At 43.2% G+C, this 27648-nt stretch overlaps 1 protein-coding gene across 3 annotated transcripts in view; it reads right to left on the bottom strand.

The window, feature by feature from the left end:
- MOCS3 (molybdenum cofactor synthesis 3) overlaps positions 1-27648 on the bottom strand; it is a 125920-nt gene that overhangs the window by 19232 nt on the left and 79040 nt on the right. For 2 of the 3 annotated variants that reach the window (XM_029594098.1, XM_029594097.1), the window contains 7 exons: positions 27245-27365; positions 24396-24470; positions 22524-22641; positions 15999-16107; positions 14392-14454; positions 8484-8650; positions 8301-8348 (listed from right to left, as the gene is read on the bottom strand). In XM_029594098.1, the coding sequence (XP_029449958.1) occupies positions 8301-8348; positions 8484-8650; positions 14392-14454; positions 15999-16107; positions 22524-22641; positions 24396-24470; positions 27245-27365 (701 nt within the window). The remainder of the gene's footprint in view (positions 1-8300; positions 8349-8483; positions 8651-14391; positions 14455-15998; positions 16108-22523; positions 22642-24395; positions 24471-27244; positions 27366-27648) is intronic. The other variant, XM_029594099.1, reaches the window with a different exon arrangement.

Here is a 27648-nt window from a genome sequence, read left to right as displayed (position 1 = left end):
CCTCCATCAGCCGGTCACTATAGAAGAGCAGTTCCGCATCATCCCATTATAGCTCAAGGTTTGGAGGGTGGTGAGTCATAATCTCTGTCCTCAGTGCTAATTGGTCATATTTAACTTCTTTGGTATGCAACCCACACCTCTCATTACATACGTTTTCTCCTGACATTCACGCATAGACCTCGAAGGGGTTGAGGTTTTTAGGTCAACTGGCAGATGAAGGTCGCATCAAATCCTTTATGGAATTGAGGGAGGATTTTGATATTCCTCCTTTGACCCGATGCTTATATTTCTGTATACGAAAAGATATCTCGGCTATAATAAGAGATAAGCAGGAGGCTGAGGAGGCTGAGGGGATTGAAGGCCTCTTAAGTTGTAGGAAACTCTCGATCCACTTTATAGCTGTTTTCTACAAGACTTTTCGAGCTACCCTCTGTGAAAAGGTCACTATTCCCAAGCTTATCCAGTTAAGGAATGAGGATTTAAACGACATTGGAGAGCAAAAAGTGGAAGTCTATTTGGAGAGCCTCACGTTGTATTACTTTGTGTTATAAGGCACAGGAGATGCAATATAAACTGTTGAATAGAATTTATCGCACCCCTGTTTTCTATGCTAAGTTTAGTAATGTTACTGATACCTGTTGGTGGGACTGTGGCTTCCAGGTACTTTTTTATCATATGTGGTGGGAGTGCCCTGTAACGCAAAGGTTTTGGAGTTGAATGGTGGACCTTATTTCAATGATTTGTAGTCCAACATTGTGGGTGGACCCTCCCTTCTTTTGCTAGGAAGATGGTCCACAAGATGGGAAATGAGGGGCTGCAGAAAGTTGGTGGGACATATGTTACGTGCGGCATGCCTAACAGTGGCTCATCAATGGAAGGGGTCTCCCACTATCCCCCTCTGGGAATCTAAGTTATTAGACATTGCACTTATGGAAAAACTGACTCCCTCTTTACAAACTTAGGGAGAGAAATATCAAACTATATGGGAGGTATATTGGAAATGGAGGGAAGGGCAGTAATTGAGCTGTACAGGAGAATATTTGGTTGTAAGTGCAGTGGCTATTCTTATATAGTAATGACCACAATGTTACCTGTGACATGTCAGTTACTTTTTTTTGTGATATCACACATTCTATTGTTGGGAAAAACTGTTTATAAATAAAGCGTTTAAAAAAGAAAAATCAAGACACTGAAAAATCAAAGTATTCCACTGAAAGACTGGTTTAATTGTGACTGATGATTATAACATTCAATGCACATGAAATCAGTTCATAAGAGACTGTGTTCACATTATATGATGGTCACCTTTTAAAACAAAGTATTTGCTTTACTAGCTTCCCACATGGGAGTTCTTGCTTGCATTGGATTATCTCCTTGAGAGGATCTTTTTTTGTGTTTAAGTAAGGTTTCTAAGTCAGTCATCTATTTTCAATCAAACTTAGGAGCCAAAATTTTGGGCTAAACATTTATCTAATATTAAGACTGCTGTTGATTTTACTAGATTTAAGCCCCTAAATTAGGTGCCCAGTGCTGAAAATGAGTGCAAATAATCTTTGTTTCCCACTCTCACTTCACCTCTGTAGCCATCCACTTTCTAGGGACTCAGCCCTAGCCAATTTTCAAAAGGGCCAATTTAGGAGCCCAACTCCCACAGTTAAGCACCTAAACCCTTTGAAATTTGACCCCATTGAGTATGGCATTCCACTTTACAAATGTTTCTTTTCTGTTTGGGAGGTGGGGAGCCTGTATACAGAAGCCAGATGAGAATTTATGAAACTCCCTTAGAAGGGCTTTACAATACAAATATCTATCATGTTAAAACTGGTGGTTTGTCATTGGCATCACTTCTGTGTGAACTTCTAGCAGACTTCAAAGTGGATTCAAGTCTTCATGGCCTTGGCCAGCTCTACACCTTGACAATCTTATGTACTTAACCTGAAATCTGCTGACTAGTTTGCTAACAAGAGATGCCACCCTTTGTTTTTGTTTTTTCCTGGTAGTTTCTTCCTGCTTCTTTGAACTGAGGCAATGGTGCCAAAAGAGCCATCCAACTTCCATCCATCTGCGACATGTAGCACCTGAATGGATGGTGCTCCCAGAATCATTACCCAATATACATAAGTAGGAGTAAAGCACAATTACAATTTATTTATTTTACATGCATCTCTAGTAGAATGGGACCACAGCCCCTCCGGGACCGACAGACTCTTACAGATAAAGGCTGAAATAATCACTTCTTTTGCAATTATGTTCTTAGCCACTTTGCAACCTCTCTTTGCTCTACTGAATAAAACAAAGAGATGATCCAACTTCCAAAAGTCATTTGTAACCGTGAGATACCGCAATAGAACTCGACTCAATTCCAAAGGATGAAACTCCTTCGCATTGGGCGAATCAGAAATCAGGTGCAGAAAGCCCGGTAATTCCACCGTCTGGCTAAGAGGAAAGGCAGATATGGCATTGGGTAAAAAGGAAGGCACCATACGCAATGAGACTACATCTGAAATCTGTAAAAAAAAAAAAAAAAGGATCTCTGTACGATAAAATCTTGTAGTTCTGAAATTTGCCTAGCAAAACAAATCGCCACCAGAAACATAGTTTTCAAAGTGAGGTCCTTCAACAAAATCTAGTTCTTCAAGTACTGTCGGGCCTCCTTTCGAACCAGTAAGGATTCCAAGACGGACACATCCTACGAACCGGAGGATGCAAATATATATGCTATATATATGCTAAATATATATGCTCCTTTAAGAAAACGAATGATGTCTGGATGAGACGCTAGCAGCCTCTCTTGAAACCTCCCTTGGAAACAGCTCAAGGCTGCTACCTGGACTCGGAGAGAATTATAGGCTAAACCCTTTGACAAGCCAGCTTGCAAATAGGCCAAGATCTGCGCAACGTCCACCTGCAAAGGATGAATGTCATGGAACCCACACCAGAACAAACACTCTCCAGATTGGGAAATATGCAAAATAAGTAGATGAGCTTCTACCATGAAGTAGAGTAGTAATCACCTGCTCTGAATACCCATTCAAACAGACACGTCGCCTCTCAAAAGCCAGGCCACTAGACAGAATCGATCTGCCTGTTCCGACAAGAAGGGCCTTTGGCGTAGTAATCCCGTAGGTGACTTAATTGGATGGAATTGACCACTACCAGATGAACCACATCCGCAGACCACAGACTATGTGGCCACTCCAGCACCACCAGGATCACTCTTCCTGGATGTTATTCGATGCAACGTAGCATCTGACCTACGAGCAGCCATTGAGGAAATACATACAGCAGAAGTCTCACTGGCCACAGCAGTACTCGAGCGTCAATTTTTTCAGAGATAAATTCTCTCCTGTGGCTGAAAAACTTGATTGTCTTGGCATTTACCTGAGTTGCCATGAGATCGAACTGGGACTCGCCCCACTTGCACCGAATGAGGGCAAAGGCCTCTACTGACAGCTCCCATTCCCCTGAGTCCAGCTGTTGCCTGCTGAGATAATCCACCTGCATGTTGTCCACTCCTGCCACATGTGAAGCTGCTAGTACTGCTAGATGTCTTTCTTCCCAGGCAAAGAGCTCCTGAACCTCCTGAGCCACTAAACGACTCTTCGTTCCGCCCTGCCAATTGATGAGGCCACCATTTCTTTTGAAGTGTTTGATTATTTTAACTTTGAATGTCTTAATGTTCTCGGATAGTCATTTCTTTCTTTAAAACATCAGCAAAATCCATCCCTTCTGGACTGAATGCGCTACTAAATCCCTTATCCAATCTGTTATCACCTCCGCCCTGCCAACTGATGTAGGCCATATGCGCACCGCACACCCCTGAATCTGTGGAAGAAAGACAAGTAACACCCTGTGAACTGCTCTCATTTGCAGATGATTGATCGACCAGGACGCCTCCACTGGCAACCACTGCCCCTGGGCCTCTGATCCCTGACAAACTGCTCCTCAACCACTGAGGCTGGCATCTGTGGTCACAACCACCCAGTCCGAAACCTCTAGATCCACTCCTTTCTCCAAACTGGGACACGACAGCCATCATGAGAGACTAGATCTGGATTCCCCTTGGAGTGGCAACGGTAGCTGAAAATCCTCCAACAACGGATTCCAATGGGTCAAGCATGCCTTCTGGAGAGGTCGCACATGAGCAAAGGCCCATGGCACCAACTCCAGCATAGATGCCATGGGAACCTAGAACTTGTAAATAATTCCAGACTTTGGGAACTGACAGATTCAGCAGCCGAAGCCTTGAGCCTGCAACTTGATCACCCTCTCCGGGGTAAGGAACATCTTGCCTAACTGGATATCCAATTGAAACCCCAGATATTCCAATGATTGGGCCGACTCCAGGTGGCTCTTCACCAGGTTTATCACCCAACCCAGGGACCTTAGGCATTTAGTTTCTCGTCGGATGGAACAGCGACACTCCATCTGAATGAGCCAATTGTCCAGGTACAGATGTACCAGGATCCCTTCCCTTCTGAGGGCCGCCGACGCCACAATCACCACCATCATCTTTGTGAACGTTCTTGGTGCGGTTGCCAGCACGAAGGGAAGCATTCAAAACTGAAAATGCTCTCCTAGCACCATTAAGTGCAGAAAGTTTTGATGGTCTGCTCAGAAGGGAATGTGCAGATACTCTTCCGTTACATCCAAGGATGCGAGAAACTTCCCCTTGTGCACCGCTGCAATCACAATCTGCGTCATCTCCATACAAACGTGCGGCACCTGCAAGGACGCATTGCAGATCTAGAATTGGCTGACAGTAACCCTCCCTTCTTGGGAACTATGAAGTAAACTGAATTTCTTCCTCAATCTTGTTCTCCCAGGGGAACCGGGACGATGGCTTCCAGGCGCTGCAGCCTTAGTAGTGTGTCCTGCACTGCTTCCCGCTTGATGGGCAAAGTGCAACGGGACACTACATAGACTTCCTTAATGGGGTGTGAAAATTCTAAGGCATAGCTGCACCTTATTACTTCCAGAACCCACTGATCGGAAGTGATTCTGGTCCACTCCTCATAAAAACGGGATAACCTTCCTCTGATAGCTTCCATGGAGGAGTGGACCAGCCTGCTTTCATTGGACAGGCTTAGCACCTCCAGAACCCTGCCCGGAGCTATCTCTAGTCAGTCTACGTGTCCTTCAACAGGACTGCTGGCTTCCTGAATCCTGCTTCTGCATGGATGCAGAAGAACTCCTATTGGGGCGAAACCTTCTCATCTCCTGAAAGTGAGCACGCGGCCCAAGTCTTCTTGCCCACATTTTTATCTTTGGGTAACTTGTTCCCTTTTGAATACGCCAAATGCTTTATCAACTTCTCCAAATCCTCCCCAAACAACTTTCCTTTGAAGGGGAGATTACAAAGTTGTACTTTTGACTACACATACGTAACCAAAAGGAGTCTCTGAGCGGCTACAATGGACATCATATTCCTGGTTGACATCCGAACCATATCATACCGGGCATCCATCACATAGGCCATCCCCGAGCCTCCTGATAGAATCAGCAGAGTCCCCTGATGCCTATTCTTGCACCTTCTGCACCCAGCACAAACAAGCTCTCTGCATTAGGCTAGCACAGACCACAGCTCTAAGGCTCAAAGCTGAGATCTCAAACAGCCTTTTTAACAAGATCTCTAGCTTCCGATCATGGACATCATTTAGCACCGCCAAACCTGCTATGGAAATGGTCGTCTTCTTGGTCACATCAGAGACTGCCGAATCTACCTTCAGAAGCTTCCAAACCTCCATGTCCTCCGGTAAGGGATACAAACCTGGCCATAGCCCTGGCCACCTTCAGACCTGCCTCGGGAAAATCCCATGCCTGGTCAATCAGCCTCTTCACCTTCTGTGGCAAAGGAAAAGCCTTTGGCAGTCCACGTAGCCCGTTTAATACCGGATTCACACCCTCATTGTCCGAATCCTTCTGCGTAATCTTTATCCTCAGCTTTTTCAGCACCTGCGGAATGAGAGACCACAAATCCTCCTTACTGAACAATCTCACTATCCTAGGGTCGTCCCCTTCCGTGAGGGCAACCTCCTCCTCATCAGGATCACTGCCCATCGGAGCAGCAGCAGGATCAGCACATGTTCAGCACTCGGATCATCTTGCGGTTCATCCTGAGGAACATCTCCTGCCGACCCTTCCGAGGAGTCATCTTCCACCCTCTCTGAGTGTCCCAGGCCCGGGAGGTGAAGAATGCCCCCCCCCCCCTTCCAATCTGAGGAGCACCTCAGCTCGAGGCTTCTTAGCCAAGCTCTGGGACTTCAGGGTGGCTGCTTCTTTCTTAGTGAGATAGGCTGCATGCAGCAGCAACACAAAAATCTGTGGAAAATCTATTTATTTTATTTATTTATTTAAAGCTTTTCTATACCGGCATTCATGATACAATCATATCATGCCGGTTTACAAAGAACAGGGGGGTGCAATAACTTTGTTCTTTTAACAAGTGCAGAGGAAGCAAAAGTTACAATATAACAGGGTTGTTGAAACTGGGGAAGGAAGAAGAGAAGAATAGAAATGAATAATAGAATTTTTACAGAAATAAATTAATTTACATGTCAGAACCTCTGGCTTCCTTCTCCACCAGGTCCTTTCCTGGCTCCCATGCCTCTTCTCTATCCTCTCCAGACCCTTGTACTAGAGAAATTGGGGGAGGGGAGTCTCTGAACTCCCTATCCATTGCAGGCCTGCCACGCGGAGGCAAAATGGCCGCCATCTCCTTCAACCCCCCCTAGAGTCTCCTGAATGGGACCCGCCGAAGGCGTGCAGCATTCACCTGCTGAGTCCTCTGCCGAGGCCCCTTTGCCTCCGGAGGCATAGCTGGCACATAAGGCCCCACTGAGGTGCGATCGCCTCAAACCATAGGCCCAGCAAACTTTCCCGTGCTCCATGGGAGGCGCCATTAATTGCATTGTGTCCCGTTACCAAAAACAGCCCCTGCAGCGGAGAAAAACAACTGCGACATTGCTGCTGGAGCTGTCCCGGCCCCGGGTGCTGTAGCCGAGCCGCTCGTGCATCCCTTCTCACCCCTGATGCTCACCACACTGCACAGCCGACCACCAAAGGAAGGCCTGCAGAAAGTTGTTTTTTTTTTTAATTTTAAAGAGACAGCCACCGAGCAACCCAGAGAGAAAGAAAGGAAGATATACTTTCCTGCTTCTGGGTGCTCCCGGCTGGTCCAGGTGACAGGGCAGGTGAGAAGGCTCAGGGGGAGCGAGGGAACCAGGACCCCTGACTTTCCCTGCCCCTGGAAATCAAGGGTTGAGCTTGGCTAGGGTTTTCCAACACCCCCCCCCCAACCAGAAGGATGGCTCACGAAGGAACCTAACACCTCAGGGAGCATCAGTCTTCACTTTTCTTCTCTTTTTCTTTCTTTTTTTTAACTAATGTTCAGACTGCAGGTTTGCACCTCTGCCATCTGCTGGAGACAGAGAAATACTGAGGGACTGCAGGTGGCACTCTGGATTAAGTAGCAGTGCCTGAAAAGTTTTTATTCTCTGCCTCTGTCTGCTGGTAGAGATGCAAAACCCACTTGTCTGGACTGATCTGGGGGTATGAACAGGAACATAGTGTTGTAACATTAAACTACTGTAACGTGTTTTGAACTCCTTGTTCAGGAAAAGCACAAATAAATAAACGATGTTGGCAAGGCTTCTCCCATTCTTTTATTTAATTCGAATCCCCTACCTCTCCAGCACACCCACTGCAATCATGATCTTCTGTGAGAAATGCCATAGACGACTCCCTTCAGAACCTTGCATGTGCACACCTTGAGTTTGGGCAGTAGATGAAACCATTATGCAGTGGGCTTAGGAATTTCTTCCCACCTCCTCCACCCCCAGAGGTCTTCAACACTGCCTCCACAGTAAATCCTTAGTCCCAGTCAGCCAGAGGAGCACAGAAAGAGCTCAGGAAGAGAAACTTGGCTTTCTGGCATGAACACATCTAGCGCTGCCACGGAGTCAGAACCTTCCCTCTGAAAAGCACTTCGAAATTACCATCATAATTTATAAAGAAAATCGAAATATAATACATAAAGGTCTGGGAAAGTGCAATATTAATAGATTAAACCTATTTTGTTGTAATTGTCCATAAAAGGCAGAGGTTTTTTTTTTGTTTTTTTTTTACAGTGCTGTTTCCTCCGATGAGACAGAAACAAAATAGAGGCAGAGGAGCCTCGTGTACCTGGGTCTCATTACAAGAGCCTTTCTGCCTCTTTTCTGTTTTTGCTTCTGTTCATTGGGAAGAGCCACAATCTATGGTCTGGACTATTATGTGAAGTTCCCAAGAAAGTACCTTACCGGTGCTGAGATTCTTTCTTCTTTAGAGAGTAAATGCAATGTTCTGCACTGGAGGATCGAAATTCAGAAAGAAAGACACATTTAGTATAAAATAAGTGGGATGGCTTTCTATTATAAATGTAGGATACAAAAATAAAGTTTTACTAATATAATCATTTATGTAAAGGAATATACTGTTCTGACCTTATCGGATGCTGACGAACCACAGAATGCCTCATAATCCTGTAGGACCCTGACTGTTGGGTTTGTTCCACAGACTGCACAGTTGTTATTTTTGGGCCGTAACCGGATATTGCGAAATCGTCCTTCTAGTGCATCAAACATTAGCATAAACTGGCTAAAGGATGCTTCCAAAGATTTCTGTTAAGGAACACTACTAAGGAAGCATTTTCTTTATCATCTATTTAATTTTTCATGAAAATGGAGGCTGACTTGATATTCTGTACAGGAGAAAACCCATTTAATAGCGTTTAGGCATCTCTAATTCCTGAAATTGAATATGAGTTGCATTTATTAATACTACTAATTCTTCTAACACTACCAGATGTACACAGTACTGTACAGATATACACAGGAGAATATCCCTTTGTCCTTGAAGCTTACAATCTCATCACGCCCACAGAGACAAGACAAATATCAGGCTTTAGGAAATGTATTTAGCTTAGCAAACATGCTAAAAATCAACAAGGTTATGATCAAGAATAGCCAAGGTTTAAGATTTAAAAAATATCCTGAAAAAGGGGAGATTTTAGGCAGGATTTGAATATGGCCAGAAAGGGGGCATGATGCACCAACTAAGGAAAGTTCATTCAGGCATACAGCCCAGCAAGGTGGAGAGTAAGAAACAGACTGATGGAGGAGAAGAGCAAAGATAATAAAAGCTTGCCCAATAAATGGAGGTCATGAAGAAAAGTGTAGGGGGAGATAAGAAAGGAGAGGTAATGAAGTGCTATAGACTGAAGGCACTTGTAATTGAGGTTGAACAGCATGATGAAGTGGTGGAAAGCTATTGAAATGATTTGAGAAAGGAGTTTACATGGTTGTAAACTCCTTTCTCAAATCATCGCTCTAAGCTTCAACAGGAAGAGGAAATGTGGAAAAAAGGATTCACACTCACAAAGAGGGGAGTAGCTGGCTTGTTACGGCGGTTACTACCCCAAATCAAATAAGCCTGATACTACACTTTCAATGCATATACAACATAGTTCTCTGCTTCAACGGCAGGGGAGAAGAAAAGAGGGTTCGCACTCACAAAGCGGGGAGTAGCTGGCTTGTTACGGCGGTTACTACCCCAAACCAAATGTGCCTGATACTTCACTTTCGATGCATATCCAGCATGGCTCTCTGCTTCAACAGCATGGGAGAAGACTGATACTTCACGCATATCCAGCATAGCTCCCTGCTTCAACGGCAGGGGAGAAGAAAAACAACCAATAAGGGCTGTATAACATAGTCTGGGTAAAACAAACAAGCATGGGTGTAGCTTGCTTATTGCGGCGGCTACTACCCCTAACTAATCAAGCTAGATATTTCACTTGGATGCAGCTCCATCACTGCTCTCTACATTAAAGGTGGGGGTGGAAGGGAAATAGAACCAAGTGCTAAGAGAAACAGATAAGTATGAGAGAAAAAATGTGTGAAGCTTGCTGGGCAGACTGGATGGGCCATTTGTCTTCTTCTGCCGTCAATTCTATGTTTCTATGGTTGTAAGGACACTGGAGGGAGATGCGTCATACAGATTAATTCTGAACGGATTAAGCGGAGATAGAGGCTTTAGCAGGAGATTGGTGAGGAGTCAGTTGCAATAGTCTAAGCAGGAGGTGATGATAGATTGGATAAGGGATTTAGTAGCGCATTCAGTCCAGAAGGGATGGATTTTGTTGATGTTTTAAAGAAAGAAATGACTATCTGAGAACATTAAGACATTCAAAGTTAAAATAATCAAACACTTCAAAAGAAACAAAAAGATTTGACCCTCATTCTCTACAACATATAATTCTGCTGTTTCAGACAATTTTCTCATCACTCTAACTCATCACCCCATTCGCCCTCTTTGTACCTCCACTATAATTTTATTTATTTAACATTTCTTACAACCTGTTTATCACAACAACTTGCTGTTCTAAGTGGGGAACCTCACAACATAAACATCAAAAACAAAACTATAAAACAACTGTACAATCACAAAGGACAGCAAAGACAATCCCATCTTATTTATAAAATGTATAGCCGTTGATCCACAGAGCTCGGTGGTTTACAATAAACATACATAATAAAGCAGAGTTGCTTACCTGTAACAATGTTCTCCTAGGACAGCAGGATGTTAGTCCTCACACATGAGTGAATCCCTAGCTACAGGCTGCTCCCCAACACAACAGGGGAACAACAAGCACCAACCAGGTGCTAATGGGCAGAACAACCACAGAGGGAGTCAGCCTGAATCTAAACAATGGGCCTGAGGTAGCCTGGACCCAAACAACGGGCCCTAGGTAGGGAGAGTTGGGTTCTACACCTCAAACAGGTTCTGAAGGACAGACCGGCCGAACCTACTGTTACGTCAGCCATCCTTATCCAGACAGTAGTGAGAAGTGAATGTGTGGAGAGAACTCCACATCACAATCTTGCTGATCTCCTTCACGAGAACTGCTCGCAAGTGGGCCACTGATGTTGCCATGGCTCTAACAGAGTGAACCTTGACATGACTCCCAAGATACCATTCAAGGTAAAAATCAATAACAAAGAATCACACCCAATTAGCTCTAACCTGGGAGTCCCTCAAGGTTCTTCCCTCTCGCTTATCCTCTTCAACATATATCTTCTTCCTCTTTGTCTCCTCCTGTCCAAGTTGAAAATCAAACATTACATATACGAAGATGATGTTCAAATTCTCATCCCGATTAAGGAGTCTCTTCTAAAATCCCTAAAATTCTGGGACGGTTGCTTCCAGGAAATCAGCTCTCTCCTCTCGAAACTTAACCTAGTCATCAACAAAGACAAGACCGAATTCCTCATCATCTCCCATGAAGACACCCTCTTTACTAGAGAGACAACCACTCTCCCTGTGGGTCAACCACAGGAAGACAGCCACTCTATCCCTAACTCCCCTTCAACAATTCCGGACAACCTCAAAAACACGTCTTGTTAGAGATCTAGGTGTGCTCCTGGACAACCAGCTTAACTTCAAAAGATTTGTAAACAATACAACTAAGGAGTGCTTTTTCAAATTACAAGTTCTCAAAAAACTAAAACCCCTCCTGCACTCATATGATTTTTCGCCTAGTTCTACAATCAGTCATACTCACCAAAGTTGACTACTGTAACTCATTGCTGCTCGGGCTCCCTGCGGTCACCATTAAGCCACTATAGATGTTACAGAACTCAGCCGCCAGGATCTTGACGAACTCAAAAAAGAGGGACCACATCACGCCCCATCCTCTACAACCTCCACTAGCTCCCTATTAAATATAGAGTTCTCTACAAAGTCCTAACCATCATGCACAAAACCTTAAATAACCTAGCCCCATTGGATCTCACCTTCCAGTTCCGCACTAACAACTCCACCAGACCGATAAGAAGAGCATACCAAGGCACCCTTTTTGTCCTACAAGCTAAAACTTCTCTAAGGAATAGGGCCCTTTCCACAGCAGGTCCTATTCAATGGAACTCTCTCCCACCGGTTCTCCGACAAGACCCCTGTCCAATCTCTTTCAAGAAAAAACTCAAAACATGGTTATTCAGCCTAGCATTTCCAGAACCCGCATGTTAACCAATACATTCTCACCTTAGTCTCAACGTTCCCTTCTAATTCCCCTTTCAAGTATGTCATGTTATAATTCGCTCTCAAAGTCTCTGTTCACCCGTTATCCCTCGATAAGGGCCACTGATCCCCTCTGGTACTGCTTTTCATGTCTCATCTTTCTGTCAAGCTCTTTGCACTTCATCTATCGTCCGATCACCTCTTCTGCAACCTGCCCAAACTGTTTTTTAGGTAATAGATTGCTTATTTTAACTTCATTGCTATGTAACTCAAATTGTTTACTATATTATTTAACTCTCATACCAAGTTACTCAAAGTTTTTTAGATGTTTTTTGTTCTATGTAATTGCTCACAAGCAAGTTTTGCTTGTTTCACTGTAAACCGGTTTGATTTGTATCCAATGCAAGAAGATCGGTATATAAAAGCAAAAAAAATAAATAAATAAATAAGATGCAATCTCGCCTGGGCATAACAGAAGGAGATGCAATCTGCTAGCCAAATGGATAGTGTCTGTTGGAACTTAGAGTGCATGCGAAAGACCATCCTTTTCATGATAAAACTTGGTATAAGGTGGATAAGTCACTAAGGCCTGGAGCTCGCTGACCCTGCTTGCTGAAGTGACCGCCACCAAAATTATGACCTTCCAGGTCAGGTACTTCAGGTCATAGGTGGGCAGTGGCTCAAAAGGAGCTTTCATCAGCTGAGTGAGCACCACGCTGAGGTCCCAAGACACAGCGGAAGGCTTTAGGGGAGGCTTCAACTGAAGAAGGCCCCATATGAAGTGTACAACTATGGGCTGTACAGAGATGGGTGCATCATCTACACCTTGGTGGTATGCTCCAATTGCACTCAGATGGACTCTAACAGAGTTGGATTTTAGTCCAGCCACCAACAGATGCAGAAGGTAGTCAAGCAGTTTTTGTGTGTGGCAGGAAAAAGGATCCAGGGTCTTTTGCTCACACCACACGGAGAACCTCCTCCACTTCAGTCCTTAGGACTTTCTAGTGGAAGGCTTTATAGAGGCTAACATGACCCGAGATACATCCTCAAGAGATCCAGTGGCTGCAGAATCAGCCTCTCAACATCCAAGCTGAGAGCAACAGGGCTTGGAGGTTGGGATGCTGCAGCCTGCCCTGATCCTGCATGATGAGATCTGGGGAAGTCCCCAGACTGACCAGTTTCCAGAAGATCAACTCCTAAAGGAATGGAAATCAGTCCTGTCTTGGCCAATGAGGAGCTAAGAGGATGAAAGTCTCTCGGTCCTCTCCGAGCTTCAGAGAGTCTTCGTTACTAGAGGAAACGGAGGCTATGCATACAGCAGATTCTTGCCCCAAATTTGAGCAAAGGCGTCCGAGGCAGGTTTGCCTGACCCGTACAGGGAGCAGAACTGAGTCACTTTCTGTTGCAGGGGAGTGAGAACAAGTCCACATCTGGATTTCCCCAGAGGCAGAAAATCCAGTTTGCTACCCAAGTCGAGCAACCACTCGTGGAGTTTGAAGGCCTGACTTAATCTGTCCGCTATGCCGGGCTTCATCCGATGATGTCACCCATGTGTGAGGCCTACCATCCTGCTTGTCCTAGGAGAATAAAAAATATACAGAAATACAATATTACATTATGACCATCACAAAGACAAACTGACATAATTACATTGTGATTCACATATATATTCACCTAGCATCATCTTTTGCCTTGACTTGCTCATTCCTGATGGAGGGATCTAATAAGCTAGACCAATAAAAAGATATCTACTGCTTTTTTTGGTTGACATTTTGATTGACAGTTCCACGCATTCAAGTGGACTAAGACAGTAACCACACTACTTTAGTCACATAAATCAAAACTGTATTCACAGTAAAACATGCAAGATATTATAACCATGCAGCATGTCAGGGACATTCTGGCTTTTCACTAAAGCATACACCTAACTTCCCCATTCCCCCCCCTCCTTCCCACTCCCCTCTCATTTTTCCTTTCACCCCCCTACCCACTTCAAATTCTGCCTAAATTTATATTTTATGTTCTCTACTATTAATGTACATATTGTATATATTTGCAAATATCGTTTATAACATTTAATGCTATATTCCCCTTATATCTCCCCCCCCTAAATTTCTCTCTTGTTAACATGTTACTTTTGTTCGATGTAAAGCGCCACCCTGGCGCCTGTTTGCGTTACACTGTGAACCGATGTGATATCATTGATGAATGTCGGTATATAAAAATTTTAAATAAATAAATAAATAAATAAATAAATAAATTCTGCAGACACTAACTATGAAGAGATTTTATTTTCAAGTTTAATAAACCTTTAATATTTATACGAAAGGATACTGCCCATTCCTGATGCTATCTTCAGCACTTCCAAAGCCTGAAGGCATCCCATAATTCCAGGCACTATAAAGAGAATGTATTTCTTAAAAAATGTATTTTATATAAATATTTATAAAATATGTTTCATTCAAACAGGATCTTGTTGGACTTTGTCTGCACTGCACTTTAGAAACATACATGGAGCCACTATACATAGCAACTTTTTTTTAGTGCTTGGACACTTGCATGATACATACCCAAAGAGAAACAAAGAAAACAATATTTTTCTAGAATTTCTAATTCTAGACAAGTAAGCTGGGGCATTTGGAGATGAAATGACCTGGTCAGCATTCTACAAGTCCGTTGCAACACAAGAGACAAATTTAGGATGTTTGACTCCCAGTCCCTCTGCTCTACCCACACCTACATTTCCTTCCATAAAGGTTTGCCTAATCTAGAAAATCTAGTCCACTATTTTAGATTACAAAAGCCAAGGTCAAAATCTTTAGTTTTACTGTACCCTGTATTTGGAAGTTGGTAAGGGGTAGGGAATCAGGTGCTGACACTAAGATTTGGAGGAGCTGATGGCATATTAGTTAAATATAGAAAACTAAAGATACTTGAGCTGAAATGTGATTGCTTTGGGCTCACTGTTCCAACAGTGAGTTGACAGTAAAGTAGAGACCTAAATTCCATCAGATTATTACATCTCACATTTTATGACTAGTCCATGAATGAGCATTCAATACATTCCAAAAGCATTCTGGCTTTTCTTCACAGCACTCTGTTTTGTGGGATAGTAAGATATCTGAAAGGATGTGAATCTGTCGATTAGAGAATAAAACAGCCATTATACAGGCGACAGCCCATATCTGTATACAAGATGGGGACAGGATTAGGACTGAGAATGAAGAATTACAACATAAATTGTTGGTGACCATGGAAATAGAGCTCACTCGTCAACCTTGCAAATAAATATGAATATGGGCTAGCACAGAGCCTCAGCAGATGTGCGGCCAGCCACCATTTGGAAGATCTGTGTTCAATTCCCAAATTTGCAGAGCCACTCGGAATGATGAGGTCTCGGCCACTGCTCAACAGTGAACCACACTGGCCATACTCATGGAGCAGGAGTGCCAGAGAGAGTCACAGTCTGTGAACCTGGGCAGAGAAGTGCTGGCGTGATGGCTGGGCTAGATGGAACTGGTGGCAGTGGTGGAGAAAGAACTTGCTTGTTGTGAATGAAGTCTCACAGAGCCATAGCTCTAGTAGAGGCCTGTTCTGATCAAGCTGCAAGCCCAAAGGGGCAACTCTCCTCCCTGTCCCCTGACGAAACAAACCAAATATGAACATATGCGGAGTCGAAGTATCAGTTTGTAATGTACAACAGAAGCAGTTAGATAACACAGGCTTCAGCCCTCAGCCCTTGGAAAGGAATCCGGACAATATTCATATGGCCGGCTACTGCACAGAGTACAGCTCTGCAATTTGTGCTCTTATGAGACAATGTCTTCCAGTGGAGGTGCAAATAACTGGAAGGTGAAATCAAGGGCAGTGTAAACAGAATTGCACTAGCTTAGAACAGTTTAGGCTTCAAAAGTCTGATTATAAAAACAAAAATATCTCACCTATGCCTAGCACACCACTGTCGGCACAATTAGTTACTGTTTCCAATGGAGGAGGCACTGGAAAAAGGCATCGATAACAAGGACTCCCATGATAATTAAATATAGTGAGCTTGAAATAAAAAGATAGAGTTACTCAGCAATAATCAAGAAGAGAAATGCAAGTGCATTCTCAGGTTCAAATCAGGAAAAATATAAAGCCCCTCATGCACTTTCAAACTGGGACAGTGAGTCCTAAATAGAACACATTACTCCTGCTCTTACTGAATTACATTGGTTCTTACTGAATTACATTGGCTTCCCATAGCTCAACATATTCAATACAAAGTTGGTATGACAGCATTCAAACCTGTAAATTCCTGCGACACTCCATGGCGCAATGCGTTACTATGCATCCACTATCCCACATTTTCCCTAAGATTTTCTCAAAAGGGGATACTGGACATAACCTCCCTCTGACAGGCACACTGGGGCGAGACGTGAGATGATGGATTGCGCCTTTTCCATCACGGCCCCTATACTTTCGAATTCCCTATCTGAAGTACTGCTTTTGGCAAATTGTGTCAAGACATTTAAAACAACACTGAAGACTTTCTTGTTTACACAGGCCTATTCTTGATTCAGTTCAACAAGTGGGCCATAAGATGACATTATCAGTACATCTGTTTTTAATTTGTATTTATTGTTTTGGGCTATAATATTATGGATGTTTTACTGTACATCACAGGGCATATCGCTTAAGCGATTAACACATTTTAAATAAAGATAAAATATAGAGGCATTTTGAAGTAACTGCCTTCTCTTTTGTCCCACATTCTGAAAATATTTGTGTCAGACAAATTTGCAAAGCTGTAAAACAGATTGTATAAGGGAGGAGTACGTGGACTAACGGACTTCATTCATATATTGTCTGTATTGCCTCTTTGCATCAATTTTTAATTATTTAATTTGTGCCAACAGTGTATATAGCACTGTTCCAGACAATGCCTATGATAATACACGTGAGAGAGAGAGCATGATCTAAGTTTGAGCGCAGGGAGGTTATGTGACCTATTCAATGCAACAGATGGAATGAAGGATATGGGAAATGAAACACAGTCTGGCAGAAGAACACAGGAAGATGAAAAAAGAGGGGGAGATGAAGCAGGAAAGAGGCAAAGGAGAAAAGAAAAGCAAGGGAGGACAGAAGAAAGCAGCAAACACTACAGAAAGAGATGGGAAAGGGAGGCAAAAATGTAGCAGAGAACTGCAAAAGGGGAAAGGGGGGAACAGAGAAAATAGGAAGGCTGTGAGAGAAACATATATATATAGTTTCTAGGAAAATAACTCACTTGTAAGTGAAGGGCATCTCACTACTACCCCCTCAAAAGGAAAATTTGGTTCTTACCTGCTAATTTTCATTCTACCACAGATCAGTCCAGACTCCTGGGTTTTGCATCCCTGCCAGCAGATGGAGACAAAGTTTCTCCGATGCCGTACTTAACATCATGTGCCAACCGCAGTCCCTCAGGTAAGAACCCATCTTGTATCCAAGCCAAGATGAGAATCCAAAACTGGAACCATCAATTTTACCTCCCAACGAACAAAAGGCTGGTGATGTAACCAACTGAAAACTGATCCATAAAGAGGATAAAGAACAAAACCAAAAACTAGCATGGCACTCTGCAATAACTTTGCAACATATACACAGCAGAATGTGCGGAAGACTCTCCTTTTCTCAACACTAGGTGGTCTCTGGACTGATAGGTAAGAACCAAATTTTCCTTTCCTTGTACGTACGCAGATGAGTCCAGACTCCTGGGATGTACCTAAGCACCCCTAAAACTCGGTAGGACCCTGAGAATCCTACTCGCAAAACACTCTCACCAAAACTCCCTGAGGTCAGAGCCCTGACATTCAAATGACAGTCTCTGGCGAAAGTGTGTAGCGACTTCCAAGTTCCTGCCCTGCAAATTTCCAGTGGCACTTGTTGTGCCTCGGCCCAGGAGGCTGCCTGAGCACGTGTGGAGTGTGCCCTCAACCGTTCAGGCACCGGGCGACCCTTTGTCCCTTTAAGCCAACATTCCATCGTAGCTTCAGATGCTTGATACCGATTCTTTGGCCCACTGCAGAGAATGAAGAGGTGATCTGATCTACAAAATACATTTGTAACCTTCAGATAGCGTAACAATGCCCTCCTGACATTCAACAGTCTAAGCTTTCTTGAATGAGGTGAGGAGGAGTTCAAATCCAGAAATGCTGGGAGTACTACCATCTGATTGACATGAAACAATAAGACCACTTTGGGCAGGAAGGAAGGTACCGTACGCAAGGACACCCCGACTTGAAATCTGAAGAAAAGGATCCTGACAAGACAAAGCCGGGATCTCCGAAATCCTCCTGGCCGAGCATATAGTAACCAGAAAGACCAACTTCAGCGCCAAGTCCTTCAAAGGTACCCTTTTGAATTGCTCACACAATGCCTTGAGGACCAGATTAAGGTTCCAGGATGAACATGCTTTCCTAACTGGAGGCCACAAATTCTTAGCACCCCTCAGGAAATTTTCCACATTTGGATGTGCCGAAAAAGAATTGCCCTTCAAGCTACCTCGAAAACAGCTCAAAGCTGCCACCTGTACCCTCAGAGAGATATATTCCAGACCCTTGACCAATCCACTCTGAAAGAAGGTCAAAATATGTGAAACTGTAGCGTCTAGCGTGTGCACTCCATTGGCACTACACCAGGAATCAAAGACCTTCCATCCAAATGCGTACATAAGCCAAAGACATGGAAGACCACCTGTCCTGCGATAATGTGGTAATGACCGACTCGGGATGACCTTTCTTCCTCAGCTGTCCCTTCTCAAAAGCGATCTGCCTGATCCGAAAAAAATTGGACCTTGGTAGAGAAGATTTGACAGATGACTGAACCGCAGAGACCCGTCTATGGCTTTGTTTACCAGATCTGCGAACCAAGGGCAATGAGACTCTATGTGCCCTAAACACCTCGCTCATTAGCAACCAGGGAGAAAACACATACAGTAGTATTCCCCGGGCCCAAGGAAGCACCTCATCAGGATCTGGATCCACGGCATCTATATCTGCTAAAGCATCAGAAAAAGGACTCGCTCCAGGGGTCTCCCCGTAGCACCATCAGGGTTGTTTGAATCATCCATGTCCCCCTGAAGATTCCCAGGCGCCAAAAACAGACCCAAAGACCTACGAACGCCTTCCATACATCTCTTCTTGGAAGGAAATGCCCTTCCATGATGGACCGGGACCTGGATATTCCTCCTGACCTGGCCTTGTGCTCAACAGCCGCCTTTTTGGCCAAATATGACTTATGCATTAACAGGACAAAATTAGTTGGAAAAAACTGGGAAATCTTTTCATCCCCTCCCCCCAGGGGAAAATCACCAGCACCCAAATCTGCAGGCTTGAGTGGAAAATCCTCTCCTTCAGAGTCACTATGGTTCCTGAAAATGCAGGTATTGCAGTAGATAGTATAGGAGGGGACCTCCCTGCTGGTCATGCTGCTGCTGCTGGCTTACCTGATCTCGACAAAATGGCCGCTGTTCCCGTGTCCGAAATCGCTTCCCCACTGAAAGGCCAGAGCCTCGGGATGCCGCAGCAAATCCAGGAGCAGGGAAAGAAGCACCCACCTCCCTTTATACAATCGGAACAAAGGCCCTGCCTATTAAGTCTGCCGTGCGATCACCCGCAGGAGCGGCAGGAAGTGCCTTGCGCCATACTTCTTGGCTCAGAAGTCATGCCTGAAGCAGAACAACCTTTGCGGTAAAAAAGTTACTCTCATCGGGGAGCTCGTCGGATGAAAACCTAATCTGTTGCTGACATTTCTCACCTACTCGGTAAGCCCCAGAGCAGCACAGACAGAAAAATGCTTTTTTTTTTTTTTAAACTTTAATAGCAAACAAAAAATTAAGGATACTTCCCTTGTTCAGCTGGGTATATGCAGAGTCATCCGACAGGACCACCGCTATCTCGTGGGGGATGAGGAATCTGGCCCACCAGATGTCCGGTGGTGCCATGGAGTGGACAAGTTAACAGAAGGGTCACCAACTCCCTGCTTGCCTGCCTTAAAACCATGGGGATGTCCCCACCAGGATCTCACAACCCTCTGGGAGAATAAGGAAAAGTTCTTATTTTCTAACTTCTTTTATTATTATTATTTAGAACCTCAAGACTGCAGGAATTTGCACATCTACCATCTGCTGCAGTCAGAAAAATACTGAGGGACTGCAGGTGGCCGTGATAGAGTATATGACAGAGAGCCTCAGACTGCCTTAACAGACCGGCTCCAGTATCTAGCCCGGTCCACCTTAAGACAGACAGGAAAGGGATCCTTACTACGCCCACATCAGGGTTATGCAGCAGCCTATCTTGATGACATCGTCATTTACAGTGGAGACAGAGAGACACACCTAAGGCAATTACAGGCTGTACTTACAAGTCTACGAAAGGCTGGATTGACAGCCAACCCTAAGAAATGTAAATTAGGGGGTCAAGAAGAACAATATCTGGGATATTCCCTTGGGAGAGGGAAAGTCCACCCACAGATACGGAAAACAGAAGCAATTACCCAAGTCCCAGTCCCAGTCCCACAGACAAAGAGTAAGGTGAGAGCCTTTTTAGGCCTCATCGGTTACTATCAACGGTTCATACCAAACTTTTCAGAAAAAGTAGAGCCCCTCACATGCTTAATACAAAAGAAAGCCCAAGAGAAGGTTAGATGGTCTGCAGAGGCGGAAGAAGCCTTCCAGGGTTTAAAGAAAGACATATGCTCAGAACCTGTTCTACTAAGTCCGGACTTTACCAAGCCTTTATAGTACAGACAGATGCATCACAGGTGGGGCTAGGAGCCGTCCTCACACAAGAGAAAGGAGACGAAGAACACCCAGTAGCCTTCATTAGCAGGAAGCTACTACCCCGAGAGAGACGCTACTCAACAATAGAGAAAGAGGCCTTAGCTGTCAACTGGGTCTTGGAGGCTTTTCGTTATTACCTACTGGGCCACCAGTTCACGCTGGTAACAGATCACCAACCCCTTGTCTGGGTTGCTCAGAATAAAGAGTCCAATGGACGAGTAATGAGGTGGTTTCCGGTACTCCAACCATTTGACTATAAAGTTCGACACAGAGCAGGGAAGGCGAATATAAATGCAGACTTCCTTTCTAGAGAAGTCTCCCTTGTACAGGCAGGCACTCAACTAAGGAAGATTGAGCTGAGGGAGAGGGAATGTGACAGAGTATATGACAGAGAGCCTCAGACTGCCTTAATGGACCGGCTCCAGCTATCTGGCCCGGTCCACCTTAAGACAGACAGGAAAGGGATCCTCGGGTGGGGGCGTTTCCCTGAGGTAAGGGATACAAAGGTGAGGCCCTGAGAGAGTTAGATAGGCCCCAGGGAGAAGAAGGAAGCTGGAATGGAGTGCTGTGCTCTTGTTGAAAACTGTTCTTGCATTGTCAGTCTGCAGAAGTAAGCAGCCATTTTGATTTTGTCTTGCTGAACCTTTTGTAATTAAACTGTTGAAAAGCAGAACAGACTCCAGCCTGGTCTGTTCTCCGACCTTCTCCTGTCTTAGTCCGCTCCAAGAGGTATCAAGGTGGCATATGATATTAAGTACAGCATCAGAGAAAGTTTGTCAGTCTCCATCTACTAGCAAGGATGCAAAATCCAGGAATCTGAACTGATCTGGGTACGTACATGAAACATAAGATAGTCATCACAGGGTTAGTTTATTTATTGTTTGATCTCTGTCACACTCTGCCTAACAGAGTGTGATAGAGATCACACACACACACACACACACAACTATATACATATACCAGGTATTGCATAACCTTTGCCTCCCCCATTGCAGCAGCAACCAGAAGTTAAAACAACATATAATTAATAGTTGGTGTGCCCACCATTAGCTTGCAAAACAGCTTTAAAACGAGTGGGGTAATAGCTTTTTTTCTAGTTGTTGCTGGAATAATTTTTTGGCTTTCTTGATGCAATTTTAGCGGTCAACCATCACCAAATTCTGTAAAACACTCGGCAGTCTTGCCCCATGTCCTCTGAACCCAGCATTCACTTCAACCTCATTTTTTGGCAATCCACTTTTTCGTAATAAAGGTTTCTCCAGCATCATGCACCTCACAAAATGCAATGCACTTAATACGGTCAATCTGACGCTGGTTTTCACTAGCGTACATTCTGGCCATAAATAATAAGTTTAAGTAATGTGAATGGCCTACAAAATGGTACAAAAATTAGTGGGATAATCTAGTGGGGTGCTGGAGGCAAAGGTTACGCAAAATGGTTATATATATTTATTTATATATATTATAAATATATTTATACATTTATATTTATATATATATTTATATATATTATAAATAAATATAGGGTGGAGGATAGGAAACTCATGAGAGTTGTCATCTCATCATGCAAATAAGCCTGCAAACTGCAATCCAGAACTATGATAAATGCAAACATAATTAAAAGAGAGAGTATTTTTTTATAGTTTTTTTACACTGCTTTTACCTGCCCTTCCATTCTTAGAGCACTAGCAGAAACCAGTGGTTTTCCAGTTAGAACACAGGCATCACTCACAAGATATCTGGTGGGAACATTATCTGAGCAATCTGCAATTATATCATATCTGCAAAAACAGTTCCGTTAAGGAAAACAAAAGCTACATGCATTTGGTAAGCACAAGAAAGAGACTGCCGGCGCGCAATCCCCGGCACAGCAGCAAATGGCCGCTGTGCTGGGAGCCTCTGATCCCGCTCCGCCCCCCGGATCACCCCGCCCCCTCCCCACCCCTTTTTGCAAGCCCCGGGACTTACACGCGTCCCGGGGCTTTATGCACGTCGCTGGGCCTTTTGAAAATAGGCCTGGCTGCATAACCTTTTGAAAATCCGGCCCATTTTGTTTAAAATTTCTCTCCTATGTCTTTTCTGATAGGTTTAGTGGTTTGAGAATGACTGACGAGTATGAGTGCAAGAGTAGGGTTGCATAATTATAAATGAGAGGACGTGCAGATGAAGTATGAATGAAAGGGAGGGATGTGTTGTGAATGCTAGGTCGGTTAAGCAGTAGGGTAGTGTCTACCAAAGCACTTTTAAAAACATGTTTTGCGATCTCCAGTGAAGAAAGCAGAGCTGTATGTTTAAAAATAGTGTGAAAAGTTGCCAAAATGGATTTCTGCCCTGACTTTTCTTTCCATTGCATGGCTATAAATCCGTCTTTTAACTGGCTTAAAATTTGTCTGTTCTTATCTGTTCTGATTGACTAACTTGCTCAGTTCTAACTGGTTTGCTAACTTTTCTCAGTAATACTTTATTTCACATCCCCTTTTCTCCAAGTTGTTCTTTTAAGGTATCCTAGATAGGAAGCCATATTAAAAAAAAAAAATAGCTATGGGAGGAAAAGAAAAGAATTCTTAGATCAAAATGGGATCTGCACACCAATAGGGAGACCCAGCCAGATTTACCCCTGCATGGCCAAGACTGGATGACTCAGTGAAAGCCCGTGGGTGAATAAACCCTTTTGGACCAATTACTGGATGGAGTAGAAAGCATTAATGGAATATCTACGTCGCCATCTCCTCTGTGCTTCAGATATCTTTTTCATGCCATGGTGCATATGTTTTTGTCTGCCCCACATATTTTCCAGCTAGACCTTTGCCAGCAGTTGCTATTTGGCATAAAGTGAATATCTGCCACTATTTCCCAAGGTAGGCTAAAAACTGCAGCGCTGAATGGACTCCCTAAAGATAAGCAACACAGAAAACCTGCTTATGCCTCCAAATGTCAAAGATGACAAGTTACTTCCTGAAGCTGTTATCTCACAGGTATGCTGCAGAGTGCAACCAGAGTTCACAAGTTCAGAAACTGACAAAAACATCACGTCGTGCAAACACAGTTCACCTATTACACATGGTTCTCAATGGAGATGATTTCTGAGCCAGTCTGTGACCAGGAGAAGTTATGTTGTTTTAACTTGCAATACAATTTTTATTTGCTGAAGTCAACTCATATTTTTTTCTGCTGGAAATGTTTCTAAACTCTGAATCTGAATGAATTGAACAAAGGATGTGCATTTGATTCAGTACTTTACAGACGTAAATCTTTTATGCATGTAAAACTGGATTTTATAGGGTGTACATTTTCGATTTTATGCATGCAAAATGCCATTTACATGCCTACGCTACTAAAGGAAACAAACCAAAAAAATGCACAATATAAAAGCTGAAACAAATGAATTAAATGAATGTGCATGTCCCTAAATATTAACTTAATGGGATAAAGTAGATACTATCACCTCAATAACTTGTGCTACTCAAAGATATCCATAAGACGTTATAGAGAACTTGAACTTAAATGCATTCAAGAAAATGTTTACAAAGGATATTGTCGAATGAGCTCTAAAGCAACCTCTGGATTCAAAGTCATGTTGTAGCAAATATATTCCACCTCAGAATTCAACCTAAAAACACCAGTAATATACACCATTATAACTACTTAAAACTTGATTCAAAAAGTCCACTACTTTTCTGATATTTTAGCATCAAATATAAGATTTAAAGACAAAATAGTCTTCAAAAAAATCTTCAATTTTCAAAACAGCTGTATTACACTATGTAAGTAGGCCTCTGTCCAATCACTTGTTGGACAAGAAGATGGTTCTGACACATTAAAAGATCAACTTCATGAGTCACAAATTTGTCAAATTCATTTATGCGATGGAATAAATGTGATAATAAAAACAGCTGTGCTTTATAGTAGCACATGAACCCAAGCACTGCTTCTTGGGTTTATCAAAAGACTGAAAAGATGACTGACATTTTGCGCTTCAGTGAATTGCAAATGTCTTCACACCCTTGCATTTTCTTCATGTTGTGCTGTCTAAAGAATACAAATTAACATCAGTAGGAGTTTGTTTTACTAATCTGCACATCATACTCTATGCTTTCATCATGAAAAAAACAATTATAGAAATATTACAAAAGTACCGGTAAATACTGTAAGAAAAGCAGAAATCTTGACTGTGTATATCCTTTGTCATAACAAACCCAAATTAGTGCCAGTTCAAAAAATTGCCTTAACAAGGCCCACAACAAGTTAAATGGAGCCTACCTATGTCTAATCACAGTAGCCGAGCTGATTCAAATGCTCCTGGATGAAGAATCGAGCTGTTTCTGCCGTATGAAGTGAATTTGAAGAAATGTCAAAACATGCCAAACAAACTCTGAGATAATGTTATTCAAACGTACAGATAGGAGGAAGGCTATAAGACAATTTCAGAGCGTTTGAACATGCCTTGGGACGCTGTCTGGTCCATCACTGTAAAGTGGAAACAGTTTGCACCACCAAGACACTGTGACGATCAGGCCCTCCCTCCAGTTAGTAGCTGTGGGTTAAGGAACCTGCTGCAGAAGGTCACTCTGAAGCTCAAGATTACTTTAAAAGAACTACAGAGATCTCTAGCTAAGACTGGAGAAAATGTTGACAGTTCAACAATTTCAAGATTACTGCACAAACATGGCCTGTATGGGAGAGTGGCAAGAAGGAAGCCACGGCTGAAGAAAAGTCATGTGATGTGTCACAAAGAAACACTTGGGGGGACTCTGCATGCATGTGGGAGAATGTTTTACGGGATGATAAGATCAAAGTGGAATTTTTTTGGTCTCAGTGCTAAGCAACTGTAAAGCCTGGTAGTGGCAGCATTATGTTGTGGCTATGCTTTGCAGCAGCAGGGACAGGGAAACTTGTGAAGATCGAGGGAAAGATGGATGGTGCAAAGTGCAGATAAAACCTGGAGGAAATCTTGTTCCAGTCTGCCATGGAATTGGGACTGGCATAAGCTTCAGCTCTTCTGTACTTATTCTTTCAGGATTAAAGTGTAGAGAATGTTGTACAGAATAGTGAAAGAAACTCCTACTTTAATACATTTTAATTTGTATGTATAGACAGCAGAATATGAAAAATGTACAAGGATGTGAATAATTTACAAGGCACTGTATATATTCAGAACCAATATGAAAGTTGCAGTGATCATGGCCTTATTGAGGACCACAATGGTGATGTAAAAATACTCCACCGATTAAAGCACGGGTTCTCAGCTTTGGTCCTCGAGGGCCACAAACAGGTCTGGTTTTCAGGGTGGCCAAGCCATCTAAATTGGCCATGTTCTTAGACCACATGCATGCAAAATCATAGTGGATATCTTGAAAACCAGACCTCTTTGTGGCCCTTACTGAGACCCTGATTTAAAGGATCCTGAGCAGGACCCTTTCAAATGCTGCTTTTCCTGCTTCAGGCATAAGATGGCATTGTTCCATATGACCATTAAAAGAATGGTATATACGATTAAATGCATACAGGCAGCCCCTGAAAACAAATTGTTGTATGATATTAGCACCTAGCGACCCTAACCTTACCTGTGATAAATGAGTCCCAACATGATAAGGAAATAAAAAAACAAAGTTGCAGTTTTCTCTTGAAATTGCTGTGTGTATTATAAAGTGTTACATTTGAACTAAAAGACCAAGAGAAAGACAAACTGATTATGTAGGAAATCAAGAAAGGCTATTGCTTTTATTGGAAATCAAGGAGGAACATGGTGGCCACACAAGGTGTCAACTAAGATTTATGACTGGCAAGACTGCAAGTGAAAAATAAATACAAAAAGAGAAGCCAGATCGCTGGCTCTCTGGCTTGGGTTCTCAGCAAGAGTTTTGGTTTTTCAGGATATTCAGAACATATATTCACCATGAGGCCCAGCTGCTGTGTGGCTCGGCAAGTTAGCTGGATAAACTTATCCAGCCAACTTAGTCCATATATTCAGCTATCTTAAGTTAGCTGGATAACTTAATCCAGATAACTCAACTCCTCCCACTTAAGCCCCCGGAATGCCCTTAATATTTCCGGCTAAATTCTAGCCAGCTAAATTATCTAGCTAAAATTTAACCAGATAAGTGCCCAAATCATCATTTAGCCAGCTAACTTCTGAGTTATCCAGATAAACGCTTTTGAATCTGGAACTTCAGATGTATCTGCATAGATGTGGCCTGCGAACAAGGCTAACTTGCATACCTTGTACCCTAAAAACCAGACCTATTCATGACCTTTGAGAACCAAATGTAAGTAATGTTATTAATGATGCTTTTTTGCTTTAGTCTTGTTGATCCTTTTTTCTGATAGAAAGATCACAGCACTGCACAGAATAAGATCTATTGCCCCAATCCCTTGAAAACTTACTGTTTCAATGTTGTTGCTGCGGACAGGGATTTAGCCATGCCTTGTCTGTCCTCTCCATGTAATACCTGACGGTGAAGATTGCTCACTTCAACTACATCGTAGTCTAGCAATCCTAAACGGCCTATTTAAACAAGTAAATGTATGTAATTTTGTTCATAAGAAGCTTTAACAAGACACAAACATAAAGCATATGGCACTGTCCTGCTGCAAACAATTATATGCTAGAACTACAACTCCACTTGGTTTCATCTACAGTAAGGGAATCTTCAAAGACATAGCAGTGCATACAGGCCTGCGGGTTCTTGGTCCTCACTGGCCTGCAAGCTGATTTTCAAAGCGTTGAAAATCCAGCAGGCTGCAGTGCCGCCAGGTTAAAGTTGTGAAAAGTAGATGCAGGGATTTCA

The sequence above is a fragment of the Rhinatrema bivittatum genome, chromosome 3 (genome assembly GCF_901001135.1).
Source record: "Rhinatrema bivittatum chromosome 3, aRhiBiv1.1, whole genome shotgun sequence".
In the NCBI taxonomy this organism is placed as follows: Eukaryota; Metazoa; Chordata; class Amphibia; order Gymnophiona; family Rhinatrematidae; genus Rhinatrema; species Rhinatrema bivittatum.
The sequence above is the reverse complement of the archived record's forward strand: the minus strand, read 5'-3'. Positions and strand labels throughout refer to the sequence as shown.